A 22,796-nucleotide genomic window follows, 5' to 3' on the forward strand; every position below is an offset into this window, starting at 1 on the left:
AATTAGGAAGAATGGGTGAAAGATATATAGACAGATCTAGACAACATTAGAGAAAAAGAGTGACTTCTCCACTAGGAATCCTCAAACAGAAGTCAAATGATCATTTGCTGTTTAAGTTGTGAAGGGCATGTTTGAACTAGGTGATCTCTGAGATGTCTAAGAAACTTTAAATCTGTGAAAACAGATCCTTCTTCCAGTGCCCATCCTTTCATATCCTGTGTGCAGACAAAAATAAAAATCATCCTCACAAATTAATTCATGCTTAGGCATTAATGCCTAACTACCCCAAGGAAATTTTAATAGAAGTCATATTTTAGAGTCACAATGCGTTGACTCAATGAAGGAGACTCAGATACAATATTTTCAGGTTCTTCAACATGTTTATATAAAAGAAGTGTCCTAATTAGCATTCTTTATTTTGTTGATATTAAAGAGAAAAAAGGAATATGTAGGCAGAATGCTTAAACTCTTTTAAGAAATATGTTTTGGGGGGCAGCTAGGTGGAGTAGTGGATAAAGCACTGGCAGTACCTGGTCAAATCCGGTCTCAGACATTTAATAATTACCTAACTGTGTGGCCTTGGGCAAGCCACTTAACCCCATTTGCCTTGCAAAAAAAAATATACATATGCTTTTGTTTATTTCTCAATAATTCCCTTGATATTTTCAAAAAAGTTATCCCTGAAGATACATTTGACCATATGAAAATCTAAGCAGAATATATTAATCATTTGGTTTTACCAAAATCTAATAATATGGTCTATGATGTAGTGGTTGTCAATCATTAAATTTTGTTGAATCAGACTCTCTCCTTCCTGCCCCTCCCCTTAATTTCCATTACCAATTCTCTAATTTTTATGCTATGATTTATTTGAAGTTTTCTATTTTTTCAGGTTCCTTGGAATTCCTGGGCTTCTTACTAATTTTCTGCTAAACTGTATTCTGTCTAAATATTTTATCAATGCTTTCTCTTTTCAGTTCCACCTAAATTTGTGGTTCAGCCAAGTGATCAAGATGGAATTTATGGAAAAGCTGTCATCCTTAATTGTTCAGCAGAGGGTTATCCTGTTCCCACAATAGTCTGGAAATTCTCAAAAGGTATGAACATATTGGATATTTTGTTTGCTTGTAAACTGCTATACACATGTAAAATAATCAAGAACTATCGCAGCTTTGAGAATCTCTTTTAACTAAGTGAAAACTATAAGACAGCTGAAAAACTAGAAAGTGATGGATACAAATAATGGATACAAATAATATTCATACATTTTGTTGGTGCATTAAGTATTAACAAAACACTTTACCAACTTTTTCTCTGCTGCAACTCTGTCATCTTTAACAGAAAGCATTGTATATTTATTGTCAAAAGGTAGTTTTCTACTTTTAATATCTCTTTTTAATTTTAGTTTTATTTGCTTTTTATTTTTTAATTTTTAAAGGACATATTCAGTTCATTAATCCTCTCTTTTTACATTTTATTAATGTTTTATAAGACTCTAATGTTTTATCTATGGAATATATTAATTGTATCCCCAAAATGCTGGTATGTTGTTTCATCACTCTTTTCTTTCAAGTAATTATTTTTCTGTGATTGAATATTAGACTCACTCATTAAATTTTCATTTGTGTCTATTTCATTTGCGTCTCTTCTTGTCTCCTTTGTTGTCCCTGAACCACTTATTCTTTTTATTGTTATGTTATTAAAAGTTATTAAACTTTTAATTGTTTCCTGTTCTTTTATATTTGTTTGCAATGCATTTTCAAATTCTATAAACATTTCAGGTAATGTTGAGAAATATGTATATATTTTAATCCTATTTAGAATCCTATTTAGAAACCTCTGGTTTCCCCAACAATTTTTTTCAGTTACATATTTTCTTTTTTTATTTATATTTCTGTTAGACTTATCTAAAACTGAGAAAGGGACATTTATGCCTCCTGTTACAATTAGGTTACTTTATATATCTTATTGTATAGATAATGTTTCCTATGTGAATTTAGACGCAAAGGTATATGCATTTATTATTGATGTTAGTTTGGATTCAATGGTTTCTTTCAGCATAATGTAAGTTTCTTTTTTCCTTTTATTATTTAAATGTGTTCTGTTTTTTCTTTTGTTTTTTAATCAGATAACATGATTATAGCTCCTTTTTCTTTTGATTCACTTGATGCATAGTAATTTTTCCCATCCTCTCAGTTATATTTTATGTATACCTGTTTTTCAGTATTTCCTATAAGCAACAGATTATTATAATTTGTTTTATTATCTGATCTCTCACTTTTCATCTTAATTAGTCAATTGGCATAGAATACATAACCTTAGGGAATTTAATGTAGAAATAGATTCAACTCAGAGAGGAAGAAAAAAAGGGTATTTGGTTCAGAGACAAAACTCACCAAGAGGATGATGTTTGTCCTTCATTCTCAAAGACCATGACTTGAGGGAGGTGATGCTATGACAAGAACATGACTGATTTTGAGTGAGAGGGTGCTGTGCTAAGTCATCAGTCTCACTTTCTCCTCCAGAGAGAACCATCTGAGTTCAGTGGCCAAATATGAATCAAGACAACTGAAGATGGCCCTGGCAAGGTAATAAGGGTTAAGTGACTTGCCCAAGGTCACACAGTTAGTAAGCATCAAGTGTCTGAGTCTGGATTCAAACTCCCATACTTCCAAACTCCCAGACTCCAAAGCCAGAGCTACATCCATTGCACCACCTAACTGTAGCCAAGTGGATAGCTAAATTTCAAATAACCAAGACCTGGGAATTGATTACTAAGGCCTCTAACTGACTTTCACCTGCTATTATAATGTAACATGGGATGTTTGCTTTTGAGAGAGGAAGCAGATCCTCTCAATTTTTACATTGATTCTTCATCGTAATTCTGTTTTTTCTAGGGAGAACTGTTAGTTTCAAGGCTCTTAATTATTTAAATGTCTTGCAATCTGAAACAATCATTAATAATTGTCCTCAGCAAAAAAGAAAAGTTTTGAGAGAGAAGGAAGTTATATAATGTACAAACAGGCATCATGTTTGATCCTTTCAACTAGTAAGACAGAGAGATAAAAAAGGCAAATGGGGAAAAATGACAATGAAGCTGGAATTAATAATAAACTGAAGAATCAGGAATATAGGAAAAATTCTGCCAATTAATAAAGGAAATTCTTCCAATATCCCTTCAATAACCAGCATGAATCTGTATTTGTATTTTAAGATGACAAGATCTAAGGCAATAACTTTGAAACTATTTAGAACAGAGTACTCAGAATAGGTTCTTTAGAATCTTTAATTTTATGATGAATACAAAAACTAAAGAAGGACTAAATATGAAGAAGGACCTTGTATAGAAGGGGAGGGAAATTCTAAAATAAATAGAAGGGAAAGATAAACAATCAAGAGAAGAGGGAAAAGAAATTCTTTTTTAAGAAAAAAGCACAGAAAATAATTTTTTCCAAAAAATATAATAAGAAAAAACTAGTTGAAGGGATGAAGAGGACTCACTTAATTACTTAACTGAGAAGGGAGGAAAGAGAACAATTAAATAACTAGATAGGAGACAAAAAAGTAACATAATAAGTTAAGGAAAACTCCAAAACTAAGGGAAAGTTTAAGAAATGGAAGAGTGACAAGATCTCTTGGGTTAAAAACAAGTGAGAACAGATTTATCTTAAAGTAAATTAAGTAAAAATATTGAAAAGACAAGAGTACTGTCCTTTAACACAAAAGAGGGGGGAAACCCTAATTAGATTGGACTACATAATAAGATAAAGCAAAAATAATAATAATAGGATAAAAACTCATAAACTAAGGGCTCTAACTAAACTTTCGAGAGACAGAACCCACAAAGGGACCCAGTGAGGCAGTTCTCCTACTCAAGGTAACCTGGAAAAGAGCAGAAAGTCTCTGCTCCCCAGGGTCAGAGGGGCGACCCGCCAAGAGGGGTGGCCCACCAGAGCCAAAGAATTTCAGCCTTCCAGAGGCAGCCCCAGGGTGCTGGGAGCCGCAGGGGAGTCTCCTGAGCTGCACCCCGGGGAGCACCAGGCACAAAGTGGGGGAACAGCGGGGGACCTCTGCCAGAGTGAGCACATGGAGCCCAGCCCTCAGGGCACACAGCTAGCAGCTTGGTCTTTCAGCAGCCCAGACCCAAATCAGAAATAAGTGGAGCAGGTAAGCAGGAGCCCCCAGGGCATGAGCCCATTGAGCTGAGGGAGGGGAGTGAAGAGAGATTGCAGAGCTCTGTCCTCTACCCCTGGAAGAGGACTCTGGGGCTCTGACCACATTCAGATCCTAATCGCAGTCTAGGCCCCCCCATAGAACAACAGGGCCCCCCCACCTTGGCCCCGTGGCACAGGGAGGTGCTTATGGTCATTCACAGACCAGGAGGGAGGACAGAACCTCACACACTGAAACCCCTGTGGGAGTGTCCCAAAAGCTCAGGAAGCACCCTAAAAAACAGGCTTAGGCTGGGAAAATGAACAAGCAAAGAAACAAGAGGAAGACCATTGAGAAATATTTTGCAAATGAGCCCAAGAAGGATCAAAATACTCAGTCTGAAGATGAGGAAGCACAAGCTCCTGCATCTAGAGACTCCAAGAAAAACAGAAATTGGGCTCAGGCTATGACAGAGCTCAAAAAAGACTTTGAAAATCAAATGAGGGAGTTAGAAGAAAAACTGGGAAAAGAAAGGAGAGAGATGCAGGAAAAACATGAAAATGAAGTCAGCAGCTTAGTCAAGGAAATCCAAAAAAATGCTGAAGAAAATAGCATGCTAAAAACCAGCTTAGGTCAAATGGATAAAACAGTTGAAAAAGTTATTGAGGAGAAGAATGCTTTAAAAAGCAAAATTGGCCAGATGGAAAAAGAGATAAGAAAACTCTCTGAGGAGAACAAATCCTTCAGACAAAGAATAGACTTCAGGGAGATTGATGAATTTACCAGAAATCAGGAATCAATACTTCAAAACCAAAAAAATGAAAAATTAGAAGAAAATGTGAAATATCTCATTGAAAAAACAACTGATATGGAAAACAGACTTAGGAAAGATAATTTGAAAATTATTGGAATACCTGAAAGTCATGATCAGGAAAAGAGCCTTGACATCATTTTCAAAGAATTACTACAGGAAAATTGCCCTGATATTCTAGAAGCAGAGGGCAAAATAGAAATGGAGAGAATCCACCAATCCCCCCCAAGAAAGAGATCCCAAAAAACCAACCCCCAGGAATATTATAGCCAAGTTCCAGAACTCCCAAGTCAAAGAGAAAATATTACAAGCAGCCAGAAGGACTCAGTTCAAATATCGTGGAGCTGCAGTCAGGATTACACAGGACTTAGCAGCAACTACATTGGAAGTTCCTAGGGCTTGGAATATAGTATACCGGAAGGCAAAAGAGGTTAGAATGCAGCCAAGAATGAACTACCCAGCAAGGCTGAATGTCCTCTTCCAGGGAAAAAGATGGACTTTCAGGGGACTTTCAAAGGTTCCTTTTGGAATGGCCAAAGCTGAACAGAAGGTTTGATCTTCAGATACAGGACTCAGGTGAAGCATGGAGATTGGAGGAGAGTGGGGAAATATGAGGGACTTAATGAGGATGAACTTATGTATAGAAAAATGATACTGATAATATTTATATGAACCATCTCAGTTAATAGAGCAGGTAGAGGGAGCTATTATAGTTGAAGCACAGGAGAAAGCTGAATTTGAAGATAAAACATGGTGTAAAAATGGAGTCAATAGGAAAAAAAGGGCAATGGAAAGGGAGAAAGAAAAAGGAGAGGGGGAATAGTCTAAGATATTTCCCATAAGATTTTTTTTATTACAATGAGCTATTGCAATGATATGGAAGGGGGGAGGCAAGGGGGAATGAGGGAACCTTTGCTCTCATCAGAGATGGCTAGGAGAGTAAACAGCAAATATACTCAATGGGGTATAGACAACTGGAGTAAGAAGGAGGGGGGAGCAGGGGGAAGGGGAGGGGATGTGAATAAAGGAGGAGAGGATGGACCATGGTGGGACAGTAGTCAGATATAACACATTTTCTTTTTTTACTTCTTGCAAGGGGCTGGGATTTGATGGCCTGCCCAGGACCATAGGGCCAGGTGGATTCTGGGCCTAAGAGGTGGTATGGGGGCTCAGGGCTTCTTGGCCCCAGGACCAGGGATCTGTCTGCTGTGCCACTCAGCGACCCTACAGCAGAGTCAGAGTGAAAGGAGAGAGGAAAATACAGTACATGGTAGTGGAGAAATAAGAAAGGAGGGAGTTGCGATCAGCAATGGCAACCTTGGAAAAATATGGAAGTAACTTTTGTGATGGACTTATCATAAAGAATGTGATCCACCCACGACAGAGTTGATGGTGTTGGAACAAAGACTGTTGGGGGAGGGTGCAGGGCAAGTGGGGCTGGATGGCCTGCCTGGGGCCACATAGCAGGGTGATCTTTGGGTGTCTGGGGCCGGATTTGGACCCAGGTGCTCCTGGCTCAAGGGCCAATGCTCTGTCTGCCACCCAGCCACCCCTACTATTATTACTATTTTATTTTATTTTGGGTTGGGGTTTTTTTTGTTTTTTTTTCTTCTTTTTGGTTTTCGCAGGGCAGTGGGGATCGGGTGGCTTGCATGTCACATGGCTGGGTGATTGTTGGGTTTACAAGGCTGCATATGGACTCGGGTTCTCGTGGCTCCAGGGCTGGTGCTTTGTCCATTGCGTTACCTGGCCATACTATTATTTTTTTTAATTTTAATTTTTTTCTCTTCCCTTTACTTTTTCACCCAAGCAAGTCTATCTATATTCATGGGGGGAGGGGTAATTTGTTTACTTGTAAACTAGTATATTTTATTAATGTAAAAAAAACATTTGTACAAAATGAGAATAAAAAATAAATAAAAAAATAATAATAATAATACTGACAGATTGGATAAGGATAAAAACCCTATCATCTCTTAGATATGCTAGGTATTCAAAAACACACCTATAAATATGACCACACCAGGGATGGCTAGGTGGCATAGTGGATAAAGCACCAGCCTACTTGGGTTCAAATCCAATCTCAGACACTTAATAATTACCTAGCTGTGTGGCCTTGGGCAAGCCACTTAACCCCATTTGCCTTGCAAAAAAAAAACTAAAAAAATGACCACACTGAATAAAAGAACAAATTTTTAAATTAATAAAAATAATAATAATACAAAAATTATTCTTAAAAATTTTAGAAAGAAAAAGAAAGAAAGAAAGAAAGAAAGAAAGAAAGAAAGAAAACTATCTTCAAGACTCTTCTTGAAATAAATATAGTCCTAGATCCTAAGCCAATAAAGCATAAAACACAGGGGAATATAGAACAAAATAGCTAATGAATAGCATTTACATTTTTAAATTATAAAATCTTATTAAACAGAGCACAGCAATTCGTTATTTATTATGTCCAAGATGAGAATAGTTCAACAGAAACAATCAACAGAAAAACAATCAACACAATTAATTTTATTAAAAATAAAACTCCCAGATCCATTGTATTAATTCAGCAGATGAATAAAAAAAAGTCCTGTTTAGGATTAAAAAGAGAATAAAGAAAGAAAAAAATCGCAGTCACAGAGGAAGAATTTTTGATATTGTAAATTGTATTTATCGAAAACAAAAATTATGTATAATATGCATAATGCATATCGTGTGCAGAGATGTCAAACACATGTCTCAGGGACTTCACACAATATTCATAACTCTGGAGAATGCCTGAACCGGATTATAATTTAATTTGGAAATGTTTGTGATTTTCCAAGTCCGTATAAGACCTGCTGGAACTCATTTTCTGTAGAGTTTAATACCATTGAAGTAGAACTTTTTCTAATAATACAGAGGAAAAGAAAAGATGTCTACTTTTCTTTCTATTATTTGACATAGCATTGGAAATATTAATAATAACAAAGAAAAGAATGAAATTAAAGGAGTAAAGATGGATGAGAGATAAAAATACAGTCAATCTTCAACTTTTGTGGGGGGTAATATTCCTAGAAAATGTTACAAAAGCCCAAATCACAAAAATTGATATATTGAATATATGGGAAATAGGGTTTTAGATTTCCATGACCATGAAAAAAAATTTAATCTTTCACTGGCTATTGCTGAGATTTCATTTTTCTGCATCCAATTCTTTATGACAAAACATTATTTCTGATAATATGTTCCTTTTCTAACAAATTAACTATGAAATAATCCATAAAATGCAGTTAAAAAATAAAATTGTTAACATATAAAACATTTTTCTGGTTAGTAATTCCTTAGAATTTTGTCATCTCAATTAAAAATGATTTCAAAAACAAATGAACTCTACAATATCATAAATTCTACACAGCAAATGCAATTCTTAAAATCTGCATCTTACTTTCCCCTGTCAGATCTAAGTGAGAGAATGCCATTCTATGTAATATACTTCTGTAAACCTCTATACCCTGGCAAGCCTTCTGAAAAACCAAGGAAGAGGTTGCTGGAACTTTTGTCATTGCTGTCATATGCCAAGACTGACTGAGTTTGATGAAATCTCAACATTACCTCCAACTCTGTGTCCTTCACAATTGGTACATAGCATTGGAGATAATAAAGAATGCACTGACTTGAAATAATTCATTAGCAACATCTATTTTATGTGCTGTTTAAGATCCTTAAGGGTCTCAGATAATGGGGACATAGAGGTGAGCTGATGTTAACCTTAGTACTTGCCATGCATAATGCAATTGGCATACAATGAAAATGTTCAACAGTATCACAAGAATTTCCTTACAATGGTAGGGTAAATAACATCACTGAAAGGTTTAACAGGATTCCAGGCATTCCACAAACTTGTATAGATATATTGCACCTCTCATTTTTTTTCTCTAATGCACATTAGAGAAAAAGCACAATGGGCATTGACATGAAGGTGAAAATGGTAGTACTTATAAAATCACACAAATATTTGAAGTTGCAAAAATTAAACATGCAAGTGTTGAGAAACAACTATCTCTGTTGATTTTTTTGTTTGACAAATCTTTGCAATTTGCAAAGATATTTATTAAGATAAAAACTTCAACAAAAGTGAAGGCTTCAAAATAAAATCTCAATAAACCAATCACATTTCTATATAATAGCAAAGATCAAGATGCAGTCATATAAGAGGGAAATCTTAGGCCAAGGTCAGTGCTCTATCCACTGTGCCAACTATACTTCAAGAATTCTAGAGAATCGGGTAGGTGGCATTTAGTACTGGGCCTGTAGTCAGAAAGAGTCATCTTCCTAAATTAAACTCTGGCTTTAAACATTAAACTAGGCAAGTCACTTAGCACTGCTTGCCTCATCTCATCTATAAAATAAGATGAGAAAGAAATGGCAAACTATTCCAGTATCTTTGCCAAGAAAATCCCAACTACAGTCATGGAGAATCAAACACAACTGAAATGATTGAAAAACAAAATACAAAAAAGAGTCAATTAAAAATTGATTGAGAACTTCCTGCCACGATGGGGCCACCAAGCTAGGCACTATTTTAAGCTTTCCTGACCTTCCTTCAGAACTGACATGAATCGAGTCTCTTAACAGAACTCACAAAATAAGAGAGTTGAACAACTTCTAGTAAGTTCTATCCAGGGCAGAGAGCAGAGAAACCCAGCACACTCATGTCAGGGTGAGGTATGGGACTAACATGAGAACCTTGGTGGTGGGAGTATAAGAACTCCCAAAGTACATGGATTCATTAGTAGTTCTACCAAAAATTCAAAGAACAATCCCAGTATTACATTATGAAAGGCAATATGAATAATTATGAATACATTAAATTTTTTTAAAAACCTTTGCACAAACAAAACCACCGCAGCTAAGATTAAAAACAATGTAATAAGTTGGAAAACAATTTTTACAACTAATGTTTCTGGCAAAGGACTTATTTCTAAAATATATAGAGAACTGAATCAAATTTATATACATATATATACATATATATATATGTATATATACATATATATATATATATATATAAAGAAGTCATTCCCCAGTTGATAAATGGTCAAAGGATATGAAAAGCAATTCTCAAATGAAGAAAAAAAGCTATCTATAATCCTATGAAAAATTGCACTAAATCATTATTGATCAGACTGAGACTTAAAATATTTAAATATACTAAATATATAAAAATATATGTGAGGTACCACCTTACATCTTTCAAATAGCCAATATGACTAGAAAGGAAAATAATCACTGTTGGAGAGAATATGGGAAACTAGGCATTAATGCATTGTTGATGGAGTTGTGAACTGATCCAATATTTTAGGAGATCAATTTGGAATTATGCTCAAAGTGTAATAAAACTGGTTTGATCCAACGGTACCACTACTGGGTCTGTATCCCAAAAAGATCATGAAAAAGGGTAAAACTCCTACACATACGAAAATATGTATAACAGTTATTTTTTGTAGTGACAAAGAATTGGAAATTGAGGCAATGTCCATCAATTGGGGAATGACTGAACAAATTGTGGTATATGTATGTGATGAAATACTATTGTTCTATAAGAGATCATGAGGGATGGGATTTCAGATAAGCCTGGAAAGACTTGCATGCAATGATATAGAGTGAAATGAGCAGAACCAGAACATAATACAGACTAACAACAACATGGGGTAGTGATCAACTATGATGAACTAGTTCATTTGAGCAATATAATAATCAAAGGCAATTTTAAAAGACCTTTGATGGAAATTACTATCTGTATCCAGAAGAGGAACTATGGAGTTTAAATAAAGATCAAAACTTATTATCTCCAGTTTTTAAAAGTTGTTTTATAGATTAAGTAATTTTTTGTCTCTCTAATATTTTCTTTATCCCATTTGGGTTTGATTCTTCTCTCACAGTATGCTCAATATGGATTTAAATTTAGCATAGTTATAAATGTAGAGTCTATAGTAGATTGCTTTCTATCAGAGGGAGGGGGAAAGAGAAAATATAAAATTCAAAACTTTGCAAAAAATAATTGGTAAAAACCACCATTGCCTTTTGTTGGAAAAGCAAATAAAATTTTTAAAAATATTAAAATAACTTCAGCAAAGTTATGCTATAAATAAATTCATACAAATCACCGTTTCTTTGTAAAACCAATCTGTAGGGAAAAATAAGGAAAAATCCATGTAAAATAACTGCAAGACATAAAATACTTTAGAATCTCTTTATTAAGAAATACAAAAGGGGAGGCTAGGTGGAGCAGTGGATAAAGCACTGACTGTGGAGTCAGTAGTACCTGGGTTCAAATCCGATCTCAAACACTTATTACCTAGCTGTGTGGCCTTGGGCAAGCCACTTAACCCCATTTGCCTTGCAAAAAACCTAAAAAAAATACAAAAATACTGTATTAATAAAACTGCAACTTGTTTATAGAAAAAGGCAGGCCTAAATAATTGGGAAAATATTAATTTTTCATGTATAGAATGAATCAAAAGAATAAAAATAATGTTTCCTAAACTAATTTACTCATTTAATACCATACCAATCATATTCCTAATAACTTTTTTTATAGAACCAGGGGGGAAAATAAATTCTTGGGGAGAAGGAAGAAGAGATCAGTAATCTCAAGGGAAATTTTCATGTGAAGAATATCTGATCCCAAACTATACCACAAAGCACTAATTCTCATTTCCATTTGATATTGGCTTTTTAAAATTGAGATCGATCATTGAAAGAGATTAAATTTAGAAAATATGGGGCAAAATGATACATATAAAATGATAAATACAAGGACCACAGCTACTGGAAAAAAAAAGACATTATTTGATAAAAAAAAAACAATTCCTGGTAAAATGATTCAAACCAGTACCTCATACCTCCTATCAATATATTGTGTATGTGACTTAAATATAAAATGTAACTTTATAAACAAATTAGAGAAAAGTTATAAAAAATTTACCTATCAGATTTATGTATATGGATAAGTCATGATCAAAAAGGTAAGTAGAGGAACATAGAAGATAAAAATGTATAATTTTGATTGCATGGTTTTGTACCCTACTAAATGAAAAATACCAAGATAGATTAAAAGGGGAAAAAAATAGCTAGGAGAATTATAAGTAGTAAGTTTCAGTGATAAAGATTTCATGTAAAAGACATATAATGAAATTGTTAAATTGTATAATCAGAACCATTTTTCCAATTGATAAATGATGTATATAGAAACAAAGAGATAATTTTCAAGGAAAGAAACTGAGTCTCTCTCTCTCTCTCTCTCTCTCTCTCTCTCTCTCTCTCTCTCTCTACATATATATATATATATATATATATATATATATATATATATATATATATATAACCATATAAAAAGAGCTTCAAATCACTATTAATTAGAAAAAAACACAACCTTCAGTAATTCTGAGGTTCTACCTCATACCCATTAGATTGGAAAAACTGAAAAAAAAAGAAATGATAAATACTGGAAGGGTTTTAGAGAAACTGGCACTCAATGCATTTACTGGTGAACTTTTTGAATGGATAGAATCATTATGAAAAGCAATTTGTAATTACAGACAGATCTTTATGAAAGTTTTCTATTCCACAGAACTCTGGGTAAAGTAACTTTTACAGTTTGCAAATTTGCCTGAGGGTAAGGAAAAGGGAAGAAGGGAGGGACAAAGAAGAGGAGAAAAGAAGAAGACAGGTCACCAGCTGAGGGAAGGTGCTGACACAAGGTTCAAAACATAAGTGGGTTATGACAGAAAATGGGAGAGGGGATGGGGAATGGCGGGTGGGCAGATAAGTGAGGGCCAAAGATGGTCACAGAGTAGTTCCCAACAAAAACTGAGAAAAATCCTTCAAATAATTACCAGAGAAATCCTCTTATAATATTTATAAAACAGATGAACTATTGGTCATCTACTTTAGTTTGACCTATTGGTCAAACTAATTGAAATATTACCATCTACTTAATAGAATATAGTTCAGAGATGGTTTCAGAACACATAATAAAAATATTAAAAGATCAAGGCAAAGAAAATCTTTTTATAGCATGATTATGTTCTCAATTATGTTCTTGCTTTTAGAGTTATTTTATTTTTGTTACTACCCAATTATGTATATTTGTGTTTTAATAATTATTGTTAAATAAAGATGGAATTGAAATTACCTTAATGTTTATGCAGTGTTTTTCACATGAGGTTCAAAATAGTTTGCACCTTTATACATGTGCTCTTTGCTAATTTTTACATAGGCTTTGAATGCAACATTCAGTTAAAATTATTTCCTCTAATCGTAAGAAATTCACTTGGGACTAAGAGAGGGGTGTGCATTTCTAGTCTTCAATTTTTATTCTTTTTTATGTTCATTGTTAAGTTTCAATAGTGCATCTTCTATTTTACTTTAAATCTGACTTTTTAATCCAGAAACTATCTGTATACTCTTTTCCCCCGACTATTTATGAAATAGTTTTTATTTGAATGAGTACATAGCAAGGAAGTTTACTATATTCCATATCTATCTGATATGATATTAATATAAACAGTTGCTTTATAGATGTTGCTACTTTAAAATAACCATTTTGTTTTGTATCTATTTGATTCATCTTTCTTCTATCCTATTCCAGGTGCTGGGGTTCCTCAGTTCCAACCAATTGTCTTAAATGGACGTATCCAGGTTCTCACAAATGGTTCCTTGTTGATTAAGCATGTTGTAGAAGAGGATAGTGGATACTATCTTTGCAAGGTCAGCAATGATGTGGGAGCAGATGTCAGCAAATCCATGTACCTCACTGTTAAAAGTAAGAGACAAAATGCCTTTTTAAAATCTAAGTTTCTTGTGATATGTATTTCTAACTTATACATTTGTCCTTACCCTTTACCTATTCCCCATTTCCCTCCCTTCATATTTGTTTCTGTATTTAAAAAAAAAGAGAATTAGTATAATGCAAACACTTTTGAGTATACTTTTATGTTTTAAATGGTATGAAAGTAAGCTCAGTGGATAGACTGCTGGGTATGGAGTCAGGAACACTTGAATTTAAATTTGGTTTGAAGCACTTTTTATGCCCTTAGGTGTCTAGGAAGCTCCTTTGTGGAAAACTGAGGTCAATGAGATTACAGTTTGTCCCTTTTTAGAGAAAGCTATTCCTTATTGATGGAGAAGAAAATTGCAAACTACTCCAGTATCTTTGTAATGAAAACTCTAAAATGAGGTGACATAGAGGCAGATACAAGTTAAACAATGGAACAGCCACAAATCTTGTAGATAAAGCTATCTTAGTCTTGATGAACTTCTGAGGATCATTCAAGTCCAATCCCCAAATCCTTTACCCTGATAACTAGTTGCAGGGGAGAGGAAGACAAAAGCTGAATCGGAGAAATTTACCCTATCACTGTGATAAGTTACTCTTAATGAACATTATACTTTACCTATTCCCCAAATTTCCTTAAAGGAAGGAAATATTTAGTAGTCAATTTACTTAACAATACAGAAGAAGCTAACAGTGTACTGAGAGAGGAAGGGAATTCCCTTTTCTTGTACTGATTTGGTAGAGGGAATTCAAAAGAATTCAGCTCACCTAGAATGGCACCCATGAATTCAAAAGAAAGAAACTACATTTACTGATACTTTGCTTCTCAAATAACCCACTTGTTTCACCAGCTTTCAATTTAGTTCTAAGAGTATCTATATCCAAAATTGTTCTGCCTGGGTTGTATTTTCTGCTGACATTCTTCTCCAAAATCCTTGAATTATTATCTCCATCCTCAAGTAAGGAACACCTTTACCTTTTCCCTAATTTGTAGTTCAAAAGTCTGGATGCTCTCTTCATTAATTTATATTGACTACTCAATGCTCATAGCCAGTAGGGTGGAATTGGTGAAAGTGGGAGAGAAGACATGTCATTCCAACAACTCTTCAAGTTCCTGAAGAGGGGGAGAAAACTCTGGAAAGAAATGACATTTGGAGATGTCAATTTATCATTTAAGACTTGAGTCTGCTAAACTAGAGACTTGAATAATTTCTCCTTGAGTGAGATCTGGGATGGGTGAACTGAATTATTTTACTCCCAAAAGAAGAATTCAATTAATGTATATTGTCTGGTATATATTCTCATATATGTATAATTCCTGATTTCTGTTTTGCTATTAGATAAATGAATTGCTTTGCTATTTGCTATGTGTTTTCACTGGAAATGGCATCCGGTGGGAAGAAAATTAAGCCTTGGGTCAAGGACACCCCTTTTCCCATTAACGTCAATGATCAGGAATTTAACTTGAATCTGAAAATTACATGGCCTACATTAGTAGACAAGATAACTAAAGCTCCCATCCATTATCTCCTTTCTCTGAGGAAAATAGCGTGGTCAATGTCTGGTTTCAACCTCTTATTTTTCTTGCTAAGAAGATCAAAGTTTATCTTGGGGTAGGAGAAGAAGATATTAGGAATATCTATTCTCCTCTCTTTTTAAGACACATCTAGAAAGAGTCATGTGAACAAGCATAATCTACATGGGAAAAATAGCAAAAGCAACAACCCCCCCCACTATACATTTTTTAATCTTTAAATAACATAAATATAACTTAGGATTTCTTTTGTTGTTAATCAGAAGAATAAAATCTAAATTGAAACAACAAATATTGGACAAACTCACTAACTAGAAAACTTAAAAATGAATTTCTTAGGGAGTAGATTTCTCTTGGTCCTTACCACCTTGTAACCACAGATTTCTAATGCTTTTACTACAGATATTTATGTATCTATTTTTGCACTATTTATAGAAACCTAGTATGTGTCAAGAACTATACTGTTGGGGGCGGCTAGGTGGAACAGTGGATAGAGCACTGGCCTTGGAGTCAGGAGTACCTGAGTTCAAATCCGACCTTGGACACTTAATTACCTAGCTGTGTGGCCTTGGGCAAGCCACTTAACCCCATTGCCTTGAAAAAAACCTAAAAAAAAAAAAAAAGAACTATGCTGTTTTACAGTTTTTATTTCATTTGTTCCTCACAAGAACTGTGGGAAAGAGAAAACTGAGTCAAACAGAGGTTAAACCATCTAGTAGACCTACATCTAGTAAATGCCTGAGGCAAGATTTGAACTCTTTCTTCCTGACTCCTGACCCAATGCTTTATATATTTGGCTATTTAGCTACTGGAAACTTCATTGTATTATACAAAGCAAGTTTAGTTGAGGTTATTGGCTTAAAATTTTTTTTCATACTTTATTGATAGTAAGTCACTTTCCCTACATTTTATAACTAGTATCTTTTTAGTGCTTTCTCCTAGCACCTCTTCTTACTTTGAATTGATATTGTCCCTCTCCCAGAGTCTCCCTTCCACTACGGCAAGCTATATCTCTAAACTATAAAAGAAGTAGATTGCAATTTTTTTCTTTGTTGAGTAATCAAAATTTTCTGCTTCACTCAGCATCAGTTCATGTAAATCTTTCCAGGTTTTTCTGTAATCCACCTGCTCATCATTTCTTGGAGCATAGTAGTATTCTATTATGTTCAAGTACCACAACTTTTTCAGACATCCCATCTAGGAAACCAATTTTCTTTGATAACTTCACTATTTTCCCCCTCAGAGATCTCCACTGTTGAGCTAGTTGCATAGGGAATTCATCTTTATAAGTGTCATATAAAAAGCAACACATTTCACACACTTAAAAAGCAACAAAGAATATCCATCCTCTGGATGTTCCAATACATTTAGTTAACTTTGCTAAAATGAAATAAAAATAAACTCCTCAGAGTTCCATCACATTATGGAAGTATTGACTTTGTTAGAACACTCCTCAGCAGCCAGTGTTTCAGGGACTACTAAAGTTTCTGTCTGAAGTTGTCCGGCAACAACCTGGGCTTCTGGAGACCAAGTCTATTATAGCTCCTGGTCTCTCAGGTTAAGGATTTGCTTTTCCTCCAGAAACATTGATAGGAGAAAAACAAGGAACTTTCCTAGTGTTGACAGGAGCTCCCCATTGTCTTCCCAAGTCTACTCTCTTTCTCCAGCCTCTAAAATGGAGCCGTTTAGTCAGAGATGATAGAATGAATTCCTGACTTATTTTATTCCTTCTCTACCCCCATTAAGAAAGAGTCCCTAGGGGTGGCTAGGTGGCGTAGTGGATAAAGCACCAGTCCTGGAGTCAGGAGTACCTGGGTTCAAATCTGGTCTCAGACACTTAATAATTACCTAGCTGTGTGGCCTTGGGCAAGCCACTTAACCCCGTCTGCCTTGCTAAAACCTAAAAGAGAGAGAGAGAGAGAGAGAGAGAGAGAGAGAGAGAGAGAGAGAGAGAGTCCTTCACTTGCCAGCCACCAGGTGAATAGCTCGTTGCCAATCAGCTAAAGCTCTCACTTTCAAAGAGAATTTCTTCTATTAAATTTAGAAATTAGTAAAAGTTAGAGAATGTTACCTCTTTACGGTTAAAAAATTACTAAGCAGCAAGATATTTCAATTGAAATATTTAGTGAAGTTATATATGACTTTTGTCCTGCATCTATTCTGTATATTTAAATGCATATTTACATGATTCCATATCCCCAAATGAAAGTCAACCTTTTTTAACTTTCAGATCTTCACAGGATATAAAGTGTCTACTGTGATAAAAGAGCATCCTTTTTCAAATCAAAATCAACACTACTTAAGAGTTTAAATCTAATGAAAATTTATCTAACTTTCAGATAGCAAATACAGAAGCTCAAATGTCTGCAGGTGTATATATGCACATGAGAGTAACTCCCTTGATCTCTGCATCAGATTTTCCTATTAATACCTCAAGCATAAAATCTGTATATGTATTTGCATCCATATACTTCATTCAGCATGAACTTTAATAAAATACTGAATAAAGTACTTATTATTTCTGAAATTAAAGCCAGGTAGAATGATAAGGCTCCAGGATAGCATTCTGACCCATTTACATTACCTAGAATCAGTTTTGAATTCTTGGCATTATAGTAATCTGCAATCTTCCTCAAAAAATAATTCATGTCTATCTGTGGTTCCCAGATGTTCATGTCCATGCTGTTACCTTCTTCCCTTTAATGGTGTCTTATACCTTTAATCTTCAAACCAAACAATTCTTTAAATCAAATTTTCCACTTCTTGTATCAGTACACTGAGGAGTTTTTTCTATTAATTGAACGTATTTTCCAAACTGCAAATGCACCTAATAGAGTCTCTTTTTAGAGAGAAGCAGAGATGTACTACTACCAGTGGGTGGTTGATTGTATTTTTCTTCAAAATGAATTGATAAAACAAAATCTGTTTTAAAAAGTATATAATTAGATAACAAATGGCTTATCACATAAATCAAAGTTTCTCTTTTGTGAATCTGTTCCATGATTATTTTCTTTTGTTATTTCATTCTTCAAGATTATGTTGAATTATATTATCATAAAATGTGAAATGAGAACATAGTTCACTACTCAGTACTCTCAACAAATAAACAGCCATGAATTGAGATTCTACTATTTACAATATACTGTGTTAGATCTTGAAGATATAAAATCCATGCCATCAAGATATTTATATTCCTCAGTTTTCATACAAAAAGTCTAAAAATACTTAAGCAGAAAAAAATTAGAATATAACTAATATGTCCTGAGAAACTCTAAAATCTGACTACAGTCTAGGTTTTAAAGAATGAAAAAGTAATTTGATGGAATTATATTGAGCTGATTTTTGTGGGGTTTTTTTACCTTTTCGTCAGCATTTCTCAAAATAGAAAGGAATCTTAGAAATAATTTTGACCAGGAGGTCTTTTTTTTTTAGAATGACCTCATTTTTTTTTTAGAAATAACCAAGAGGTCTTAACTCAGAATCTGTGGATTTAAAAAGGAAATAACTGTTTTTTCAAAATAATTGGCTTTCTTTGCAATCTTAAGTAGGTCATTTTATGCATTTAAAAACATTCTGATAAGAGTTTACATGTTTCATCAAACGTGTTGCAACAATATGCACCAATATTTAAGAACACATGGCCAGTCCAAATCAGTTGTTTTAAAGATGAGAAAATTGTAACGCAGAAAGACAAAGATCTCGCATGCTAGGTATGCAGGTAATAAGAGGACTCAGACCCTCTAGCTCAGAATCTTAGTAAAACTTTCCCCAAAACAAACAGTTATCATATTTGCATTGTTTTAATTCTTACTGTCTGTTTTTCTTCTTTAACTCAGTCCTCCTAATTTTGTCCTCTAGGACAAAGCAGAGCAAATATCTTCTATTTAACAATCCTCTAAATAATTGGTCAAGAAAAGAAAAAGGACCTAGTGTACAAAAATATTTATAGCAGCTCATTTTTGGTGACAAAGAATTAGAAATTGAGGGGATGCCATAAAATGGGGAATGCCTAAACAAATTGTGTAATTGTGATAGAATACTATTATGCTATTAAAAAATGATGATCAGGATGCTCTTAGAAAAACCTGGAAAGACTTACATGAATTGAAGCAAATGAAATGTATTTAGTACAAAATAACAGCAATTGTAAGATAATCAGCTGTTTCACTCAGCTGTTCTCAGGAATACAAGACAACTCCAGAGGATTTGTGATGAAAAAATATTATCCATCCCTAGACAAAGTATTGATGGTGCCTGAATAGAGACTGAAATATACTTTTTTACTTTATTTTTATTGGATATTTTTGGGAGAGTTCTATGTTTTCCTTAAGAATATGACTAATATGGAAATATGTTTTACATGACTACACATGTAAAATGTATATTGAATTGATTGCTTTCTCAATAAAGGATCTGTGAGGGAAAAAAGGAGAAATTTGGAACTCAAAGTTTAAAAACAAATGCTAAAAATTATTTTTCATGTAAATTGGAGAAAAAAATAAAATATCTAATAAAATTTTAATTAAGTTCCTGATGCTAAATATTGTGCTAGGATCTAGGGATACCACAAAAAGATAACTCCTTGCCTTAATTAAAGGGGAAAGAAATGTTTCTATATAAGTAAATATAAAATATGTACAAAGTAAACTTATGTTTACCCTAGTCTCAAAAGTCTCTCCCTCAGAGTCCTTGAATACTTTTACTGTACCTTTGAGAATGTCAACCCAAAATAAAAAAAAACTACAAAGGCTGCTGTAGGAAAGGTCTTTAATCAAGCAAGGGAATTGCAATTTGGTATATTCAGTTCTTGCAAGGGTCACTTCAACAGAGAGAGTCTCAAGAAGCTTTCATTTAAGTTGTTTTGAAAAATAGTCAAAAATCTTTGGAGAAGCTTGGGGAAGCTCAGAAAATGATGACACCTGTCCAAAATAAAGGTCCCCAGGTAGAATAATGAGGAGTTTCCAAATAAATCATAGAACCTCTTTTTTTCCTCCAGAACCTCTTTTAATCCACTTGGACCAGCTCTACCATCATTAGGCAATTTTTGACTTTGGAATAAGGGCAAGAGTAAGGGCAATGTCAGCTCATAGCTAACTACACTCAACAACACCCCTTTTGGTCAAGAATAATGTCATTACTGACCAAGGTGTTTGAGCCACTCATGGACTATGATCATATTAGTCAACTGAGTTTCACTGAACTAGTGAGGCAACATCTGAAAAAGAAAAATAGGAAACTGATAATGAAGGAGTCAGATGAAAAGGTCACTAATTCACCATTTGTGGGAAGAATCAGACTCTATAACTTACTCTCCTTAAAAAAAGACTGATTGTACTGAAATCCTTTTTCCCCCCCAAAAACAACAATGTTCCTAATTTTATGGTGAACTAATTAATAGGTATATCTTGTGGTTCCACAAAATTTCACAGCATTGTCTTATCATTCCCATAAAATTTTGAAAATCTTAAGCAGTTTATCCTATGCATGAATTTTTTAACTATGAACAGGCATATGACAAGGCCAAATATTGATTTACTTAATGGTTCAGGGTAAGGAAATGGCTATAACCTCATATTAAAACAGCAGAATTTAGGTATTGCAACAACAATTTTATGAAGAAAGAATTACAGTTTAACTTTTTTGGTTATAGAGATTGTGCTATAAGAGGAAGAATCAGTTGGGATCACTATAGCAACATCAATAATGTTTCTCCAGACCAAAGGTCAAGAGTATAAAATGACTCAATGCATGTAATTCAGGATAAAGCATCCTTAGTTCCATTTGATTTCAGGTGAGAATAATATAAGCAGTCAAATATATGATGGGTTACCACAGCAAGGATCAGAGTTAATCAGGTGGGAAGATTTCTTTTATGGAGAACTGAATCAAGAGGGTCATGCCTTCCCAAAGTACCTCCACCCCTACTCCACTTGAACCATTTTCTTAGGGAGAGATATCTACAGGCCAAAGATCATAGACTTTTTTCCCAATGAATTGCTAGTATTTTCTCTTATTGAAACACTGATTCAGTAAACCTGAAAATGAAAATTTTCAGTCCCAAAAGATTTCACCTCAGTCAACAAAGTCTCATAATAGGTTGGGTATAGTTGTTATCAACACTCTCTAGTTGTTGCAATAATTGTCAAATAAGAAGTTTATCAGGCTTTCTAAAATCATGCAAAAATTGTATATAAAAATATTTTTTAGTATTTCCCTCTCTCAAATACTTCTTAAAATTCAAGCTGATGTGAAATGACAGTTATTAAAATTTAATAAAATAATCATTCTGCAAATTCACATAGGTACTGAATATAGAATAGTTTACTAAACCTTTAAAGCAAATATTTATTTCTGAAACTTAGTCTTCCCCTGACATCAAGAAGTATTTTGGGTACAGGATTCAGCTTTCTAAGTGGAGTAATACACAAATACTTTCATAGAGCTTTTGAACTTATGATAATAATGCCTAATAATGCTGCCATGGTTTTTTATAAGTGATATGGCAGCTAAATTATTTCAGATAAAACTTCCTCTTTACCATATTTAGAAGTTTCCAGTTTCTCAAATTCTATTGCTTCAGAATATTACAACACTTAATCAACAGGTTTAATATAATAACATAACAGATTTCAAACATTTTCTTTTCTTTTAACAGTTCAATTCAAAATCCAGAAAAATCCAGATTAAAAGAAAAGCTGCATTTCTAACAGCATATCTGATACAATAGTTTATCAAATTTCATGATATAAGAGAATTTAGAAACATGATACTTCGTGATACCATGAATTTAAATTATCTTCATGAAACAAAATTCAGGACTAAACAGATAATATTCGGTCATATGTATTTTCAAATTACCCTACACAGAAAATGATTATATGTTTTAATACAACTAAAAGCAACAAATATCACATGACTAATACAACTAAACAAACTTTGGTGAAACTTCCTTAACATAAAGTGATTTATAAACTTTCCCATTCTAGTTAGGTATGAAACTAGATCTTCTACCTCTGAATCTCATAGCTCTCAGATTTAAGCATTATAGAACTTATATCACCAGCAGAACTGAAACAAACATAATCATGTCAAATACCAGATCTCAAACATCTTATCAGATAAAATAATGAAGTTTTTGAAACTTATAATCTTAATAAAACACTTGACATATCATCTTTTATACAACTCTTTAATAACTGAGTTTATAACCTAATAATATATAAATTACAAAAAAAGTAATTTTTCTAACTTTATTGGTGTTACCAAGTTCCACAATATAAGCATTAACATTAAGAAAATACATATACAGCTTTACCAATATGAACTCATGCCTGTTATCTTTGATTAGTACTGGACTCAGTATTGTAAATTATTGCTGTTAAAATGTCTCACTCTAAGATTCTAGGTGAAGGACTAATTTTTGACCCAGGAAAAACCTTAAATAATTTGGTCTGTTACTGGTAGAACATATATGAACCATCTCACATCCCTGA

The 22,796-nt window shown here is 33.8% G+C and overlaps 1 protein-coding gene across 1 annotated transcript in view; it reads left to right on the forward strand.

Moving 5' to 3' along the window:
- The window catches only part of DSCAM (DS cell adhesion molecule), a 712,116-nt gene that overhangs the window by 389,452 nt on the left and 299,868 nt on the right, over window positions 1-22,796 (forward strand). Inside the window, exons 10-11 of the mRNA XM_074213849.1 lie at window positions 978-1,097; window positions 13,584-13,757. Of these exons, the coding sequence (XP_074069950.1) occupies window positions 978-1,097; window positions 13,584-13,757 (294 nt within the window). The remainder of the gene's footprint in view (window positions 1-977; window positions 1,098-13,583; window positions 13,758-22,796) is intronic.

The sequence above is a fragment of the Macrotis lagotis genome, chromosome 1 (genome assembly GCF_037893015.1).
Source record: "Macrotis lagotis isolate mMagLag1 chromosome 1, bilby.v1.9.chrom.fasta, whole genome shotgun sequence".
Lineage (NCBI taxonomy): Eukaryota > Metazoa > Chordata > Mammalia > Peramelemorphia > Peramelidae > Macrotis > Macrotis lagotis.